The sequence below is a fragment of the Trachinotus anak genome, unplaced genomic scaffold, assembly GCF_046630095.1.
Source record: "Trachinotus anak isolate AG129_WGS33_773 ecotype Australia unplaced genomic scaffold, CSIRO_AGI_Tana_v1 ptg000003l, whole genome shotgun sequence".
Lineage (NCBI taxonomy): Eukaryota > Metazoa > Chordata > Actinopteri > Carangiformes > Carangidae > Trachinotus > Trachinotus anak.
In genome coordinates this window covers 6,219,724-6,239,151 of record NW_027273854.1, presented here as the reverse complement: position 1 = coordinate 6,239,151, position 19,428 = coordinate 6,219,724, and the positions used below count along the sequence as shown (strand labels likewise).

Below are 19,428 nucleotides of genomic sequence, written 5' to 3'. Positions count from 1 at the left end.
AGGCATCAGAAGAGGGCAAACTGGAATGAATCATTTCATTGAGGGAATATAAACCAAACATGTCAAAAGCAATGCATCTCTGTGTCCCAGCATTTCAAGAAAAAGGCCCTTTGTCCCAGACAATCTGTTCTCACATCTCACAGCCAGACAGGGTTTCAGAAATCTCCTCTTCCTGTGTCTGCCTCCTGTTTTTCATCATGAGAAGAGAGAAAGAGTGAAAAGAGAGGAAGAAACAACATGAGAGGGAAAGGGAAAAACGAGTGCATTAATCAAGTAGCTTCCCACTGCCAACGATGAGCTCAGTCTCCTGTGTCCTTTCATTTACTGGACTTACTGAGTCTGGACTGGTCTGAACTGTCCTCCTACGCATGTAAAGAAACTAACAAAACAACAATCTGACATGATTTTTAAAAACAATTTATTTGTTTTGAAGGGAGGTCATGCCATGTGTATATATATATATATATATATATATATGGCATATACACTGTCATTTAACATACTATTCTTTTCTTGCTGTAAAATAAATCTGATACATTAGACTTTGCACTGCAAGTCCTGTCATGATACATAATCATACATTTACATATATAGATTTCTACCAACTAGATTGTGTTCATTTGCTTATCCCAGGGCCCTTTTTTCTTAGATCTTGTTCAACACTGAACATATTGTAGCTGCCTTTAGTGTAGCAGCCCGCAGAGATATTGTCATATTAGCGTTAAGGCAGCAGCAAGCCCTGTGCCCTGAAAGCCATTTAATACTGGACTCGTCTGAACCCTGGGATAAACAAAGTCGTCATCTGGGTTGAAGAGCGAACTCTGACAACCAGCACTGGCTCCAATCCTGCTCGTCTTTGGCTCTCACACACCCCATTAATTATGTTTTAACAGCACTGAGATCACACATGAAAAATATTCCCAGCAGTTTCTTCTGTAAAATAATCCTTTAAAGGTTTCATTCATGAGACTTCATAGATGTTAAAGTACTACGGCCAAATGATGCAGAGTTTCCATAACCTGTCAGGTAATACTGTCATCTGAATGTATAGCATAGGATGTGTGGAATTTTTTTTTTTTTTTTGAACTGGAACAAGAACCAGGCCGGCAGAGTTCGTTTTCCATCCATTTTTCATTTATAAACCCCAATTCTGTAATGTCTGCAAAACCAGCTGCTTTCAACAATTTACTTTTAATGACACCATGTCCTGAAAGTATCATTAGATTTGACACAGTCTAAATATAAAAAATATATTTTTACATATATATTTGCTTATAAAATCTAATTGGAATGGACATGGGGATATAAATAAAAGTGAAATCATTTGTTTTTTTCACATTTGAAGTAAAAAAAAAAAAAAAATCTAATTTGTTAAAGAGAACAAAACATCCCCACAACATTCATTTTACATAAAAGTGCATCTGATTTCAAATTGATCCTTAAGCGAAGGCTTCTCTGTCAGGGATATTTGGGCAAGACACATGTGGACAGTATGATCTTAGGCAAAAGCAACACAAGACACAAATTAAGGCCTTTAGTTTGTATTTTTCTCTGCTCCCCTCTCCACACCATAGTCCTTTATGTGTCTCTTTTTGGCAAGTAGTAGGCTGAGAACACCTGTGAGACAGGAGAGCGGCAAGAGAACGATGGCAGGTAGAAGGAAAAGTCACACTGAGGTCGAACATGTCGAACAAGACCAGGAAGGAGTTACTTTAACAAGAAAAAATCCACTCAGCTCCTTTTACCCTGTTACATATCATCCTCCTGCTTTATATGACTATTCAACTCAAATTCCTAGACTGTACTGAAGTGCACCAATTCTCGTAATATCCCCAATGCATTAAGGCAACTCCAGACTCAACAGAAAAACTGCACTAATGATAGCTAAGAGTTTTTTTCTGTGGAGAAAGATGAAGAGGTTTTGTAGCCTCACAGCCCCAGTTTGTGTCACTCATTTATTACAGTTACATTCAAGTCACAGAGCGAAGCATCTGTTTCACTGAAATATAAATTCCTGGCAATTAAAAAAAAAACAAAACTAGAGGGTTCACTGCTGTTAAAGTACTTCCACAAACCTCAAAAACTCTCTAACCACCTAAATCTGAAATATTGTGTTTGCTGCACAATTAGAAAGATTTTATTGTGTTTTCCAAGTTGTGAATGTTTCCGGATCCAAAGGGAAGATGACACGTCTTTGCCTAATTTATACAATGTGAAAAATTTAGTTTCACATTTGTTATCAGTTATATTTGCCTATATTTAAGTGACTTTATATCATTGTATATTTTCCCAGAAAATAGTGTAAATTTTTTCTTGTATTGTACATAAAAAGCAGGGACATGTGAAATGTCTGGCCACCTGGAAAGGAAATACAGTCAAATCTTAAGAAACTTGTTAAAAATCTTTTTTAAGACAACATATTTTTTCATCCAGATGGTTAAAATAATCTTTGTGTTGTTTAACAACCTGAGTTTTTCAAAGATCACTGCGTAGCTACTTTTCAGAGAAACAAATCCTTACATCTGTGCCTCTCTTGGTGATACTGTACACGAGAGCCACAGACTGGAGCTAGTAGCTGTGGTGCATCATGGTCTATTGAGGCCACTGACAGTGGAGATGTTTGTGTTTTTGGCTCTTATCATGAGTCATTGATTGCTTAACAATCTCCTCTGTCTTCTGAGGGGCTGAAACCAAGACATGACTCAGCTTATTCACTACTGATGCTTTCAATAGCTCAACATTACTTTGCTATTAAACTCCAGTGTAGCTACTCTACACATAACTCTGTGTTTTACTGAAACTGAACACATATGTAGCCAGAAATGCAAAGTGCATCACAAACAGCTTAAATAGCTTTTCACAGAGTTACAACTCTAAGGGCGGAGTTTTCTTTGTTCCAAAGCAGGAACAGAAACAGGAAGGAGTTGCAAGTTGCCAAAGTTGAAAAAAAGAAAAAAAAAAGAACAACTTGTCTAATTAACACTGTAGTGCACCAGTGGAGTTTAACATCCACTGAGCAAACTTGAGCTTTAGGCCTGCTGTAGCTTAAAATCGTGCTCAGCTAAATATTTAAAAGTCAAACACTTGGAGCTTTCTGGTATTTCTCATAACTGCACAGCAAGTGAATGTAAACACAGGAGTGGAAACTTTATGAAGACACAACTGGCGCATGAGCTCTGACTCAGTGACGCTGCATTGGGAGCGAGGTGCATCTGTGTGTTTGTGTCTGACACGGATCAACACCCCATCAGATACTTTGTCTGTGTTCTGTTTCCCCCTAGTGGTGACCGTTGTGTGAACATTGGCTTTCAAAGCATTGCGTTGACTGCAGCAGTCAAACTGTCACTTCTTTGGATTGGTGTGAGTGGGCTCTGACTCTTCTTTTGAGGCGTCTGCGTGCTGGCAGCGGCGCGGGGGGGGGGGTTTAACGCTGACATCCAGGCCAGTTCGACGTCTGGTCTTCGGACGTGGATGGGTTTCCAGGAAGCTACAGATACTGCTGAGGCTACCGTGCTGCTCTGTGGTTAAAGTTCAGAAACCAGGCAGGTTTCAGCACAGAATCTGGGAGAAGGGGTGTCTGAGCAGCTCCTCAGCACTCGGCCTGTGCTTGGCCTCCACAAAGATGCACCGGATAAAGTCCCGCGCCTGGTCAGAGGTGTGCGAGGGTAACAGTGGGTTTGTGGGCTGGGTGGCGATCTTGAATATGGCAGCCATGGCCTCATATTCAGCCCATGGAGGCTTTTCTGTCAGCATCTCCACCACCGTACAACCAAGGCTCCTGTAAAAGACATGCACGGTTAGTTTGGCTTCAGGTTCATCTGCACTTGAGTCACATGACAAGCTGAAAACAAACACCACATATTTTGTCTCGACTGCTCAACACTAAAGCTTTGAAGGAATGTTTTGAATGGAAACTTTCACACTTGCTGTCTGCAGAGGGCCTCCTCCACCTGTTGAGGAGGTACAAGCCCTTCTTGGAGCACTACTCCCCCTCCAGCCTGGGCTGAGAACCTGGAACATACCAACCTCTGTTACGACCTGTCTGACTGGCCCTCAGCCAATCACATCACTCGCCCGGGGTCACCACCCAATCAGATTGCATAAGGGAATGTTGCCTGCTCTGTGTGTGGGAGTGTGGTATGAACTGGGTACATACAGCAGACTCCACTCTTTATTAAAAAATATTTGCCTCCTAAAACAAATGTGCTTCTGCTTCTTTCAACTGGTGTTTTTACTTTTTTCACATCCACATGTCTCGGCCCGTCAGCTCCTTGGATCCTGTTCACAATGATCTTGTTGAATGAAGTTATTTCTACCCAGTCAGTACATGTACATAACCTTTGTCCTTACTTCAAACTGAACAATTTTTACACAGAGATGTAAACCAGTCGGTGAAAACACGCTTCCCATCAAGACGTTGTCTTTAAAAAGCTGTGATGTTTGAGCATGTACATGTTTGTCAGTCACAGCTGGTTAGTTTCACTCCAGCAGAATTATATTCCCTTACAGGAACACATGCTCCATTGTTTGTGACACTAGATGAGAGTATCTACAGTAGTTAACTTCTAAATCCCATTAAGAATCCATTTATATCAGACAGTCTCTCCTGAACTTAATTCCTTTTTTCCCCCTATTTTTTATACCGTAAAATATATTTTAGTGGCTGTATTTTTGGTTTATTTTATTTACAAATTTACTTATTTTGAATGTGGGTGGGGCAGCATTGGATGTGTTTTTTTGTATGCCTATCACTTAATGCAATAAACAAAGAACAATTTAATTTAAATCTTTTTTTGTACATATGTCCTAGTTGATAAATTTGTGAAATCTGCTCCACAAGAATTTCAGTCAAACTATGTGTCAGCATATACCTACTTCTTATTTACAAAAAACTTCTTTGCTAAAAAAGGCAAAAACATATTAATTTACACCGTGTTTCCGTAAATCAATTCAGACTGGATTGAAAAAAAACTAATCATGTAGTTCAAGCAGGACTTCTGTTTAGTCAAATGATGAACTGGTATCAAACTTTAAACTAAACTGCTGTGTATTACCAGACATCAGCCTTTCTGCCGTAGCCCTCTCCACTGATCACCTCCGGGCTCATCCAGTAGGGGGTGCCGGTCACCGAGCGAATGCCGGTGCCAGACATGCAGATGGTCTGCAGCCTCTTGCTGGCACCGAAATCTCCCAGCTTCACGTTGCCCGCTGAATCCCGCAGGATGTTGGCACCTGAGAGCCAGAGTTGACGTGGAACACGTAAATATTTTATCTCAGCTATCATCTTCCACAGATGGTAAGACCTAAACATCTCCATACCAAAACACTGTCTAAACATTTATCTGATGTTAAACAGTATTATGCTCAGGCCTCTGTAGTTAAACAGGATTACCCTTGATGTCCCTGTGTACGATCATGTTGCTGTGCAGATAGGACATCCCCTCCAGGATCTGTCTCGTGTACTTCCGGGTCACGTTTTCTGTCAGGGCGCCGTAGGCCTTCAGCTGGTCTTTGACTGAACCCTGATGTAAAGAAAGCACACACATTACATTCTCCTGCTTTAAGATGACAGTGTATATACATGCAAGTGTAAAGATCACCAACCGCAGACGCAGGGAGTAAAGGAGTCGACCTAAAACCTGGCACCCGAAAGAGGGCTGTGATGCTGGGAACTCAAGTCAAAAACTAAATCAGGGAGTAAATTCTGTCTTAACTTATCTGTGTTTGTATTTCCACAACATCTGGAAAACTGCAATCAGTTTATCACATTCGTATGATACCTAAACTGATGCCAGAAAGGCAGAGACAGAGTAACAATGAGGCCCTCTATGATTAGTTATTCATGGACTCCAGGAAAACCAGCTGACTACTGCTACAACAAAGTGCTGAGTCTTTTCTTCTGGTTCTCTTTCTGTATTAGTGTATAATACTGTAATGGTCTCTTTATGTTGCTATTTATAGACGAGCGCACAAGTTGGCTGCACACTGTAACTGTGGCCCAGAAACTAAAACAAGGTTCCTGTAAAATTCATCAGTTCCTAAAATTGTTCCAGGAAAACTTCCTGTTGTTGGAAAGAGTCACAAATAACCCCAACAACTTTTCTGTACACCTAAAATTCTTCATATCATCAACTTGGGAACTGATTGCTGCAACGTGATGGAAAAAAAAAACAGAGGTGAGGGAATTGATTTTTAGTTTTCAACCATTTGTTCTGAGCCCTGGTTGAACCTGTGATGTGAGAGCTGCTGAGACTCACCCCCGGCATGTACTCCATGAAAATAGTGAGGGTCTTCTCATTGCGATCTCTCAGACAGCCGTAGTACTGGACAATGCGCTCGTGATGTAGATTTTTCAGCAACTGGATTTCACACTCCAGAGCGCTGACCTCCTACAGAAGACACATCGAGATGCAGGGAAATTACACACTGAAGGTTCAGAGATTAAACATGCAAGCTGTCATGTCTGAACAGTGCATCTGTTTTCATTTGCAAACAAAATACATTTTTGGGATATGTCTAATCCCCGCAGGCTCCGCCATATCTGTTACCACTGATGACAAACAAATGTAACCATAAACACGGAGATGACAAACAGGAATTTATGAGTGTGTGTGGAGTCTGCCAAAAGTGAAACTTAAAGCAGAGAGTAAATAAAAGCCAACAGTTCAGTTCCCCAAAAGAAGTTCCTGTGTTTACTTCAGAGCATGAGGCCACAACAGAGAGAGGGGGGAGTCAGAGACGCACAAAGTAATCCCAAAGTCCCAGAACAGAAGCCGGTTTAAAAGAAACAACAACTGATTCACATCTGGGGGTGGGAGACGTGGGGGGTGTCTGAAGGGCTGATGGAAGGCCATGGTAACGCTGACCCGTCACCCTACACTACCACCACAGCACTTGGCTCACACAGATACAGGAAGTGACAGTGCATGTTTTCTCTGTGGCAGACAGGAAAAGACATTAAAATGGGGAAGGTGGGTGGAGGGAGCAGAGATAACCTCTTGGATACAAGAACACTTCTTATGAGTTATTGAATTTTTTTCCTGGACATTGATTAAGGTGTCTCTGTGTCAGTTTATGGCATTAACTCCTGACCTAGAACTGAAGCAAAGAGGTTTTTTAAGACGGTTAATTCATTAATCCCAGGCTCAGTCAGTCACGCTAACTACCTGCATTCCAGCATAATGATCGGAACAGATTAACATGCACAACCTATGAGGTATTTGTTGGTGATGCAGACTTGTGATTTGTTATTAATTAACAAACTAAGGTTTAATATTTTACTGTACAGTGTTGAGTCATACTGTCAAAATAGTGGGGGTATGATGGGATGACATTTCCTGACAATATGAAGTAAACTGTGCAAGTGGTGTCAGCAAAAAGAAATAAATATTTTTATTTAAATGAAGCAGGAAATCAAAAAGAGAACTTGCACATGGTGTTGACTTATGTAATGGTAACTAGGTAGCATCTCACCTTGCTGGTCTCGGGACTGTCAGGATCAAACTGGACTTGCTTGGCAGCCAGCTCTCTCCCAGTATCCACATCGTAACACAGGTAAACGCGTCCAAACGCTCCCTGGCCCAGAAGCTTCCCCCGCCGCCACGTCAGTGGAGCGCTGGGCGCTGAGAGAAACAAAACACACAGCTGTTTGTTTGTGTTTTGCATAAAATATACAACATGTCTTACATATCACTGACAAGAGATCTTTCTAAAGACCTTTACAGAATTACAAAAGCGATATTTTCTTTTTTACTCTTCAACACGCTCCCCCTCATTGGTCAGCTAAACTAAACATGTCCCAGGATGCACTAAGTTGAGATGGATATCTATCCTCTGGTCCTCTGGTCCTTTAACCAGAATTCATGTACATTTATAATGCAGCGCAGAAACTCATGTGGTACTTTTACAGGAATACATTTTTACTTTTATTATTTTACTGCCCTGGGTTTAATTTGACCCACCATTTAAATACTTGTGTTTCATCCTGCTAAAAATAACTATCATTATAAATAATAGTGGTAACCGATTATCAGGAGCTTTGGTTGGAAAACATGTCAGCATTGTTTTTGGCCCTTGAACCAACTATTTATCTCTTAAGATTTCATGTCACGCTTAAAAGTGAAGTGTGGTAATATTTTCACGGTACAGCTAGATCAACACTCACATTTATGGGCAGCAGAGCGATCCTGGGGGCGGAGCCTGCCCTGAGCGTCAACTAGCTGCCAGCTGCCCAGACTCTCCTCGCTGCCATTGAGTGACCGGCGTGAAGGCACAAGAGTGAACAGGTTCCCCTGGGGGCGACGGATCCGTGGAAACGTTCGACGACCTGAGGGAGATGGAGACAGAGGCTGGATGAGGGTAATGTCACATGATGAACAGGAGGGGAGAGAGAGAGAGCAGAGGTGAGTAGTGGCTAAAAGGAGACAGCTTACCCTCACTGTGGTCCTTATGATGCAGGGAGACATGGTACCTACGAGGATAGGTGCCTCCCTTTCCTGCTACCCTGTCATACACATGATTCTCCCTGTCTGAAAGCAAATATCCACAGGTCAAAGGTCAGCAGGATTACTCTGTGATTCAACAAAGGTTTAGCTTGGTTACCCACTCAGTCACACATTATTCATGTGAGCTACTTTACTATCCTCCCCTACAGTTCCGACTTCTTCTTAACTTACAAATACATAAGCTCTCAGCGAGTTAACATTCTGGGGTCACTACAAGCAAACAAAAACATAGGCTGGACTTTTATTTCTTCTTATGGTTGACATTACAGAGCTTGGTTTGCTGTAAACATGAACTCATGATTCATCTCTTACAACTTGCAGCCAAAATACAAATTGTCCCCCATGGTGTCCAGGCTCTTTTAAAGAAATCTGAGAGTGGTGATGTGAATATTCTCAGGTCATTCCTGGGAAAATGAAAGGATGATGCTGTGGGAAGGCTCTTTTCTTGTGACTGCTCTTACCGGCACACTCCTGACGGTTATCAGGGTAACTTTTGGCCCTGTGCATGCGAGACTTCCTCAATGAGGGGCTGTGAGAGAAGAATAGGGAGAAAGAATTGTGAGAGATGTAAAACGGTCATTTCATCAGACTGTATTTGGGTATTTACATAGAACAGTTATTCCAGTTTTGAAAATAAACCAAAAATACCAATCATTAATTGTAAAGATGTAATGGAAAAATAACAAAATTAGTAAGTGGTGAGTTCCTGTGCGGAGGCAGCTTTAAGTATTAATGTTAGGGGGTTGGCAGAGATTGTTCTTCACCTGTCTGAGTTGCTGTCCAGAGACTGACAGCTTCCAGAAACTGAGTTCTCTGCACTGCTCCAGGGATCCAGCACCTGTGCAGGGCAACAGTGGAAAATGAAGGGTGTCTATGCACATGTGCTTTGTGTAAACACATTTCAGATATTTGGTAAGTATGGGAGCATGAACCCAATATTATCTGTATAGCAAAACAGCTTTTTTAATTCTGGATATTAATTCTGCTTCTTCACCAGCTTAATCATTTATATGCAAAAATGTTTCCAAAGGTATTAACCTTCAGTGCCCATAAAATGTTTAATGAGCAAAACAACCTCAGAAACCAGACGAGGTCTTGATTCAAGCTGTTGGAGCTGAGTTGTTTATGTGAACAAATCTTAATGGTCTGAGATCGCAAACACACCACAAGAACTGGATTTTCCCCATTAACTGTGAAGCTCTGACTCACACACTGATCGCTGGTCTCAGGGATGAACTCCCCCTCACTGTTTATGCTGGTGTATGAGCCTTGGCGGGCGATCCTCTGCTGGCGCTCAGGCACATAGCCAGGAGGCGGTGAACTACGCCCCGTGTTCTGAGAACCTGGGATTAGACAGCAGTTATGAGCATAAAAGAAATGATTAGATATACGAAAAATAAGAATAAAAAAAAAACGTGACAGGCCTGAGGACTGAAAGGTGGATGAAAACGTCAGCAACACTGTGGTGTGAGTACAAAATTTTTGAAAATTAAAAGACCCTCTTCCTCCTCGGTGAGCTCTGTTCTTTATTTTCCTGGGAGCACAAGCAGCACAAAAGCAGCCATGCAGTAGTTGAGACTTAAACAACTCAAACACACACGTCCATAGCACAACTGTTGTGATACAGTTCTCATAAAAAGCCATTCTGACTAAACAGATGGGACCTGGTTTTAGTGTTTATGGCCTGCTGCTGTTATGAAGTCCAGATCTCAAGCCCCCCTGCAGCCACTGCGACCCCCCCCCCCCCCCCCTCGCTCCAGAACAACAAAAAAAAAAAGATCCTAGACCAGGCCACTGGTCCACCACACTAATAGAGCTCCCTAATCTGATTGGCTGCTGTCCAGCAGGCATCGTCTAGTGATGGTGAACAGGAAAAGGAAGAGGACCCATTGCTAGAAGGGGAAGCCAAAGAAAGAACAGCCAGAGAGAGCAAAAGCGACAGAAAGGGAAATCGAGGTAGTAAAAAAGAAGCGGCAAAGGTACAATGACACCACAGCTACTCATAAATGAATATTTAGAGAAAGTTGAGACCTCTGAGAGAATTTTTACTTTTCCTATTTTGTCACTGCGTGTGAGCCATGTTGTTGCATGTTGCAGATAAGATTAGAGAGGACTTTGAATGGCAGTTGAAGACATGTTACCGGTTGATAGGTGGCGCCCTCTGGGATCGGCGGCTTGGTACACCGTGCTGACGTCTCCAGTGGACTGGGAGGGCTTGATCCTCACCTGTTTACAAGGCGCTTGGTGGGAGGGGGAGGAGGCCTGCAGTTAGGGACAGGAGAGAAGGACAGCATGAGCACAACATGTGATGAAACCACGGCTCCATGTCAGCAAGGCAGTTACTGTAATGGAAATGAATGAGGAACCTTGATTTTTCACAATATGTCTCTGTGATGAGGAAACGCAATGGTACGCTGTAAATGTGTGTGTGTGTGTGTGTGTGTCTCACATTGCTGTGCTCCTGAGTGAGCAGCAGGATCTTGATACTCTTCATGTTGGAGCTTCGGTCTAGCAGATCGATCGCCTTGTCCAGGTCGTCCTGACCTCGCAGAGGGATGGACAACTGGCAGAATACAAGACAAACACATTAACACTCACACAAAATCAACAGTACATGTAAACATGTAAACAAACACGGACCAGGACTCACAAGCAGATAAAGGCTGCACAGCATACAGAGCCTCCACTTCAATCAATAAATCAAATATTGTACATGCAGAATATACGTACAACAATAAAGACAAATATGGACACATACAAAAACACGTCCACAACACACAAACAGAAAATTCAGACACGTCTGTAGAGCTGAAACAACTAGTCATTAATCAGTCAACTGACAGAAAACAAATCAGCTGCTATTTTCACAATCAACTCATCAAGCAAAAATACCAAAGATTCCCTAATTTCAGCTTCTCAAATAAGGATTTTATACTTTATCTCATGTGATAATCAACATTTTAGGATTTCAGATTGTTGCCTTTGGTTTCAGGAAACTGTAACAGTGAACTGTTTACAGTTTTACAATGGATAATCTATTTTGTCTGTACATTTTATTAAACATCTCATAGCAGTGGCACCAGCAGCTGTAATCCTGTACACACTTATATGTGTTCATGTTTTTATGATTTTGTCTGTTTATTTTGCTGCCTTCATGTGATTTGTACTGCATGTTTCCCTGAGATATTCAGTAGAGCTGAATGAGTATATATATATGAGTATATTGTAGCCTATTATTTAGCTGTTTTGTTTCAAGCCTGTTTGTTGGTCTTTGACGTGCATGTGGTTGGCTAATCAGGGTGTTGTGTCATAACATTAGCATAAAAATATGAATCAATCTCTTTATCTCTCTTGCTCACTCGTTTGCTCGGTGTGTGGGAACCTAAAGGTAATGACATTTAATGAAGTAAAAAGAATGATCAATAACTGACATGTTTGCATACATACACAATAAACAACCAGAGAGAGATCTGAATGAGTGGGTAGAGCCTCCACCTTACCTCGTTGTTCATATAATGCAGGTCTAACTGCTGCCCAAAGACACTCTTAACTTTCTGCTGGATTTCCTCGAACTGCACAGGCCGTCCAAAAATCAGGATCCTACACATCAAAATAAGGGAAAAAAAAGAAAAATCACACAGATACAAAGATCATGAGAGATTTGTACCAGCTGTTAGGGAAACTGCTTTTGAGTTACATGCACACGTGAAAGCGAAATACACACAGGCTGCTGTGTTTAGTGAGTGCAGATTCCTCTAAGTACACCTTGCATATTTGTGGTCCGTACTGGCAGCCACAGGCTAACCACAGTCCTTTCCTCCATATTATCCAGCTCACATACCAGTCTGAATTAAGCGCTGGAGTGTGCGTTCGACTCTGGGATGTGCTCTTTCTCATGAACTGGAACATGTGACAGCAGCAGCATGTGAGTGAGTGTGTTTATGTCTGTGTGTGGAAGTGTTTATTCTCACTCTCCCTCGCATATGAATGTATACATGTATGTAGAATACCCTCAGACACACAGCATGCATGTAAATAAAGCCTAAACCAAACTCACCTTCTCTCTCCGGAGAATTCAAACTTTATCCTGACATCATCCTGGGGGGGGAAGCAGAAGCAGGCAGGTCATCAGAGGTCATCATGTGAGAAAGACTGAGCTAATATTTGAATTATTTTACCACACACTGTAATTTATGTTCACCACAAACTTAACTGTCAGACATGTGATTCCTCACAAAGAGCACTACTCAAACACTTTATTATTTACACTTACACTTACTATTTTAAGCCTGACGTGCACATGCGATGTCTTCAACTGTGGTTCTTACACAAAGGTTTTCTGGTAGAAAAACATGTCACTTTGTACTTTTTTCATTGCTTCAGCACTTATGAAAACCCACTTCTGCTCATAGCAAGTACAAAGTTAATGAGGCAGGAAAGTTGTGGAGACTGTTTTCCCAGCGAGCTTGGGGGGTTCTCTGGTTTTACCCTATCCATGGGTTGTCTGCATTGGTTACTCTCTGCAGCTGCAGCTCAGTGATAACTGGTAAAATGTGAGGGTGGGTGGGCTACTGGCCACTTTTCCACACGAGCAGAATATAATTTTAGAGACGCAGTTGAAAACAACTGAATTTAATGTATTTCAGATTAATGAGTACCATAACTGTGGGTGGCAACTTCTGAAATTCATCTGTCATTAATGAAAAATAAATAAATGAGCTAACTGTGTGGGCCAGGAGAAATACTGTAAGCAATGAGAATATACCTGAGTGGGTGATACCCAGTTACATGGTGTTTCATTATAGCAGTTGTCCATAAAAATAGTTCACATAGTCATGAAGATAAAAAAACAACAAAAAAAACTGTCAGCATTTAAGACTCTCATGAAATTTAGTGTCATTCATACTGGACACAATTTAAAGGTTGTCTAATTTACAATAGTGTATAAATGAACACACTTCTATTCAGGACTAGGCTTTTATTTTGACACTCCTATATTGCTGAGGGACACATGACTTCTCATGGAGAGACTGGAGAGTCTGTGGGGTTGAACCTGAGAGCTTTGGATTTCAGGGTCTCACTTGGCCTGGCTGCTTTACCTCCTCACTACTACACTACTGAAACCACTGAACTTACATAAGACTGTATTTACATGTAGGACAAAGATGTTCAAGGTAGAGCCTTGATTGTGACTGAGGTTCCTGACTAATGTGACACCAGGGTGATCACTCAGCATCATTTCCATTATTTCTGAGTTCAAATCCAGGTTCTTGAAGCCAACTTTACATTTGCTTTATCTCCCAAACCATCTGAAAATCTGAATAATCCGTTCTTATTTTAGAGCTGCATCGTGATGCACTGGTTCTGTACCTGTCTGTTGGTCTGAGCCGGTGTCTTGGGTTTGCTGTTGTCATATGACAACACAGGCTGGCGCCGCGTCATCTGGAGGGCAACCAGATCCTTCATTATGGAGTGGAGAGCCTGTCTCTCATCTGGAGAGGATACCAGGTTGGGAAAAATACACAATTAGAGAAAATATTGGAAAATGGATGGTGTGAATGTGTATGTATGACAGAAGGAGAGAGAGAGAGAGAGAGAGAGAAGAGAGCCCTTAGCACTACGCTCTGCGCTAAAAGATGTGTGGAGACAATTAGTCATCTTTAACTACAGCCATACTGAGACTATCCTGTGACATGGTATTGGAGTGAGGAAAGGACTGCAGTGTTTTTGATATGCCCATTCCCACGTTTGATTTCAAGGCGAGCTCTGCCTGGGCTGGACTAAGTCACGAAGAGAAAATATTCTCCTTGTGTAGCTTGGATAGACATCACACAGCCCCAGGGCAGCGGAGAGAACCAGACCCCCATCTCCACAACACTGAAAACCAATCCTTCACCCGACAGCGTCTGGAGCAGCAGCAACTCACACAGGCTTTGGCCTCAGGGATGGTGTTTGGTGTGAGTCTGTGTGTCTGTTTTTATCTCACGCTGCGAGGAAGCCATGCACCAAATGTCTGCCTAACGTCAGGATTTAGAGGACTCACTCATTGTGGCGACGATGCGTACGTGGTCTACAAGCCAGTCTTCAGAAAACTTGTCTCTGCTGTGCCACGGCCTGTGGGAATGAAAACAGAGACCAATTAGTAATAAACTTGTAATAACTGAGGCTGGCATTGTTCTCGTTAATATTTGGTTGCTAAGAGACAGAACATAAGAATGTGACTCTCCGAGTGAGACAGGAGATGACATATGACCAAGGTTATCAGCTGTTCTCACTAAAATTTTCATTATGGAAGTACCTCAGTCCATAAAACAATGAGTTGTCATCAGAGAAAGTGAATCACATTAGGAAACCTGAAGGCTGGCAGGACAAAGTGGCTGCCCTGTACCCTTATTATACGGTATCCCAGTAATTCAATTACACAATATCATGTTTTAATGTGACGCTAAACAGAGAACCTCATTTTCTTTTACAGCTTTTTTTTTAATGTGTGATTGAAATTTTTCTGACTGGAGGCCTGACTGGATGCAGTGTGTTGTGTGCGTTTTTGCCCGTGAGAAGGAACGACAATTGGAAACGGCTGAACCTCCAGCTACACTGGCAGAGATCAGTCTGGCACAGAGAAAAATGTTTTTTCTGCCATTTTAAATATCAACCAGCTTTAAATTTCTCTGATTGCACGAAACCAAATTCAGCTGTGTTATAACTCCATTGTTGATGTTAACCAACCAGGCAATATTATCTGCCCCATTCAAGGCGTCAACAGCAGTATAAACTGAGGCATTTCCTTCAATGGAGAAGGTTTCCCCCAAATTTGTACCAATAAACCGAGGAATTTAAACAAATTCAACAAAGACAAACACAACATTACTTGTGTTCTTGTGACTCTGAGGACCTTCAATACGAATTTAGTTTTCTCAAATACAGTGGGTGATGGATGAATAGTGCTTGGTAAAGGAGACAGGACTGATTTCCCTTTTAACAAAAGCACAGAACAGGTAACAAAACCAAAACACAATCATTTACTCATCAAATCAGAGACACAGGGCTGCACTGAGCTGACCTTCCTCATTCCAGGACCTCAACTCGGGGATCTGCTGATACAGAATTTGATCCAACACCAGTGCTCTTTTTTTTCCTTGTGCACTAATTGAATCTCTCCACCACTTGAGCACTTTTTTATTATAATTGGCATGTTGCACTATTTGTGATGTCTTAGTCGCCTATTATGTCCATCATGTCTATTTATGTTTCTGTTTGTATATTTATTTTTGTACATTATTTATATGGCATTGAGCTGCTGTGCACTTATGTTGTATGGTCTGAATGACAATAAAGTTCACTTTGACTTTGACTTTAAAACTTGAAAACATCACAGTATGTATTTTAATTGTGCCAGGATGATAATTACATGTTTACTTTGACCATAAGCCACAGGTAATGGTCAGAAACAGACATATGTATGTGTTTATCTGCTTAGTTTAGCCTCTCGAAGAAATCGCTGATCAATTATTTCCCATGACTGGTTAAAAAGGTCAACATTGCAAGTCCTTCACGTGCCTTGTGCTTTACCTTGCTCAGAAATATACGGTACGAGTGAATCAATCTACAGAGCCCTGTGGTTAGGAACTTGTTGAGCCTAGAGAACCAGCGACTAGATTATGACTAAACAGGACAAAAAACACCGGAGACTGGTCTGAAAATTGTCCGAGGATGGAGCCAACAGGAGAGGCTGCAGTTGTCTGAGCTTTTGATTTGCACAGTGAGAAGATCTGAGAGGACAGCGAGGAAGCGGGAAAGTACTTCTGTGCATGAAATGGGCACCAACAGCACCTGAGGCAACTCACTGACCCAGTGGATTTCTGGGTAATAATCACCCACAGGAATGTCGGGCACGTCCGTCTGTGGTCGGCAGAGCGTTGCCACGTTGCTTTCAAGCTTCCGCCGCTCTCATGTTCCCCTGCCAGTGGAGTAGGTGCCAAAGACTTTTGTCCTTCAACCCTGCGAGCTTCATGCTTATGGCATTTCATCCTACTAAATAGCATGAAGTTTATGAGGTGTGCAATTCCCCCAGTTGATGCATGAATGTACCGTCACTTGCAGTACCACAGAATCGATATAGCTCCTCTCTATCTACGAAATGTTCTCCAGTGCTGTGGGTGCTGGGTCCAGCACCCTGTAAGCTTAAATCATGTACCTCAAAGAGTCCTTGTAGTCAACAACACAACAACTAACATCTATGTCCAATCCCTCAGCTACCCTCTTCTCTCTCCTGCTTCTCCTGATTTTAATTACCTCCCAAGCGGAATGTGGGGAATTCAATGGAGAAGGAGGCTGTACTCTACCAATCCAGTCAGCTGTGCCCGCTTTATTTTCCTTGTATCACATTTCCAGGACTAGCAGGATTTACATGGATTTTCCTCCCCCCTCTCTTCTCTGTCTGCTTTGAGAGGTGTTTAGTCTGAGGCTGTTTTTCCCAGACACAGTCCTCACTCTGTCTCTGGCCAGTGATGCATCTGGCCCGAGGGCTTCACAGCAAAATCCCCTGGCCCGATGTCTCTCCTGTTCAGGTGCACATGTGCTTTGGATTCAGGGAAACCCACCACATTTAAATATCACTGCAGTGTCTAGAGGCTGCAAGTACTTGCTTTGGCGAAAGTTTCAGATGTGCTTTGCAGTGTTTCAACGCATACAGACACATTCAAATATAAATTTCAAAGGATAAGCTTGTGTTCAATCTCAACATGCATACTCAGTGTGAGTTTTGGAAATGCTGGTTCTGCAGGTTCAAATAACAATGTGTTGAGGTCAAAGACAAGTTAACAAAGAGAAAAGAGAATGAGGGCCTTCCGTGGTTCATGATTCAATCTGTTCCATCCAAATCTGACCACTTTGAGGCCAACAAAAAATTTATAAATATACAAAGGATCCAGTATTTCCCCATCTGAATACACACTAATGCAGTCTAATACAACAGTCCTGCAATAAATCCCACCTCCATGATAGTTATCATGCTCGGTTTGTGTTGACGCTGTGTCAGAGAAGTGAGAATTAACTTTATCTCATCTTTGATGTGGCAGTTTGTGGTGCTGTTGAGCTATGTTAGGACAGGTGTTGTTTGGACAAGCGTTTCTATCATTGTGACCACCCCATTTACAGTGTACCAATGAGGATAGTCTAAACCACAGAAACACCACTATGTATTATGTATTACAGTTCAACAGCACCACAAGCTCCATCTAACAAAATTATAATAACATTATAAAAACTTTACAAAACATTATAACCTTTGTCCACAGATGATTTATTACAGGACTAGACTAGATGTGCCTATTAAACTGTTAACTGAATCTGTGTGTTGGGAAATTCATATTTTAACTAACTAAAAGTATTTTTGCATACTTTGTTTTGTGTGTTGCATTCGGAGATTCAGCCTCATAACCCCAGTATTTAAAAAAAATAATAATAATAAATCCTGACTCCAGCTCTGTTTTCAAGTAGAAGGCTTGTTTTTCCCATATGTACATGAATGCAGCACAATTCACTCGTCATATACCTGTCAGCCCTCACCTGTCGCCCGGACACGACCGGGCTCGGTCACCGGTGTCTCGCGGCAGGGATGACGCTGTCGGTCCTCCCGTTGCTCACGTCCATCGGTGTGTGTGTGTGTGTGAAGGCGCCATGGCGGGGCTGACCCCCCCAGGTAACGGGGGGCTCGTCTTCTTCAGCGGAAAGTTGGAGCAAACACACAAAACGGACACTTCCAGGTTGCAGCAAAAAAAAAAAAAAACAGACAGTTGTGAGTTTTTACACAGAGGAAATGTTCCGATGGAAAAGCCTACATCAGACCGCTCCTGCTGGGGCTCAGAGACGCGGGTCTGCTCCGCTGCAGCCTCGGCTCTTTGGAAAACTCACATTTCCAAAACATTTTCAGGAGTCACATGAGACCTCGGCGCTTTCTGTGTCAAATGTGAGCAGAAAGCTACCGAACAAGGTGCAACAGTAACCGTGTGGCCTGTATGAAATCCATGAGTGAGGAGCAGGACCGCACGGTTTCCGTGGTTTTGATGGCCTCTCTTCCTGCTAAGTTTGCAGATTTTTCCTTCTCTGTGTTGCCAGGTTGGAGTCCAAAATATTCTAGGCTGGAAAGAGCTTTATTCTCTATGGATGCTCGGATCTACACACAATCACACACGGATACATAAAGGCCCATGTCTGACCTATAACAGAAATACAGAGGAATTTGATTCAGAGAGCGACTTAATGGAGTTCAGACTTGTAGTAAAAAAAAAAAAAAAAAAAGTAATTACTACCTATAAATGTTTATTATACAAATTAAGTCAAATAAAGTTATGTGAAGCGAAGCCAAATGGGATGAACTCCATCGCTGCCTCTTAAATTACGGCTCCTGAAGCATTCACATGAAAACCAAACTGACTTTATTGTGAAGAAAACGGAGTCTTCTTCTTCTTTTTTTTTTTTTTTTTTTTTTTTTCCAGCGACACAGCCACGGAGTTGTCGCACGGTGTCTTTATCCGACTGCAGTCCACAACTTTCCCCAAAACCAAAACAAAGCGAGAAATAATCTTCAACCGAATACGTCAAACTTCCTGACAGAAAAATATCGCCACCGGAACCCGCTTCTGTGCTTCCAGTAAGTCATGAAAACTGCACTCCGAGGTTGCATCCGTGTTTTCCGATTGCTCGACTATCCGTCGTCCAAAACGTACGTGAGGACATGGCTTTATTCCCAGGGGGATTTCTGATCCCTAAACTATCCAAATTAGCGCCGTGCAGCCGCGGGGACGCGCTGTTACTCGGTCGAAGTCTTTCCACGGGAGCGCGCCCAATATTATTAAAGGGGCGGACCAGCTGTGACGTAGATCAGACTGAAGCTGCCTTCAAAACCACCGGAAAATCGGAA

At 42.2% G+C, this 19,428-nt stretch overlaps 1 protein-coding gene across 2 annotated transcripts; it reads right to left on the bottom strand.

Moving 5' to 3' along the window:
- Positions 1-401: 401 nt before the first annotated feature.
- On the bottom strand, positions 402-19,359 carry map3k3 (mitogen-activated protein kinase kinase kinase 3). 2 transcript variants are annotated; one of them, XM_071469473.1, is made up of 18 exons: positions 18,943-19,358; positions 18,075-18,264; positions 14,548-14,618; positions 13,875-13,996; positions 12,562-12,602; positions 12,005-12,104; positions 10,954-11,067; positions 10,646-10,766; positions 9,714-9,847; positions 9,269-9,342; positions 8,966-9,033; positions 8,433-8,528; positions 8,165-8,326; positions 7,474-7,622; positions 6,258-6,389; positions 5,393-5,522; positions 5,055-5,232; positions 402-3,778 (listed from the first exon to the last, which is right to left on the bottom strand). In XM_071469473.1, exons 3-18 carry the CDS (start codon positions 14,549-14,551, stop codon positions 3,550-3,552), a joined length of 1,854 nt encoding a protein of 617 aa, XP_071325574.1. In that variant the 5' UTR covers positions 14,552-14,618; positions 18,075-18,264; positions 18,943-19,358; the 3' UTR covers positions 402-3,549. The 2 variants fall into 2 exon arrangements, with proteins under 2 accessions (XP_071325574.1, XP_071325582.1); XM_071469481.1 differs by having other exon boundaries at positions 18,061-19,359.
- Between the last annotated feature and the right edge of the window lie 69 nt (positions 19,360-19,428).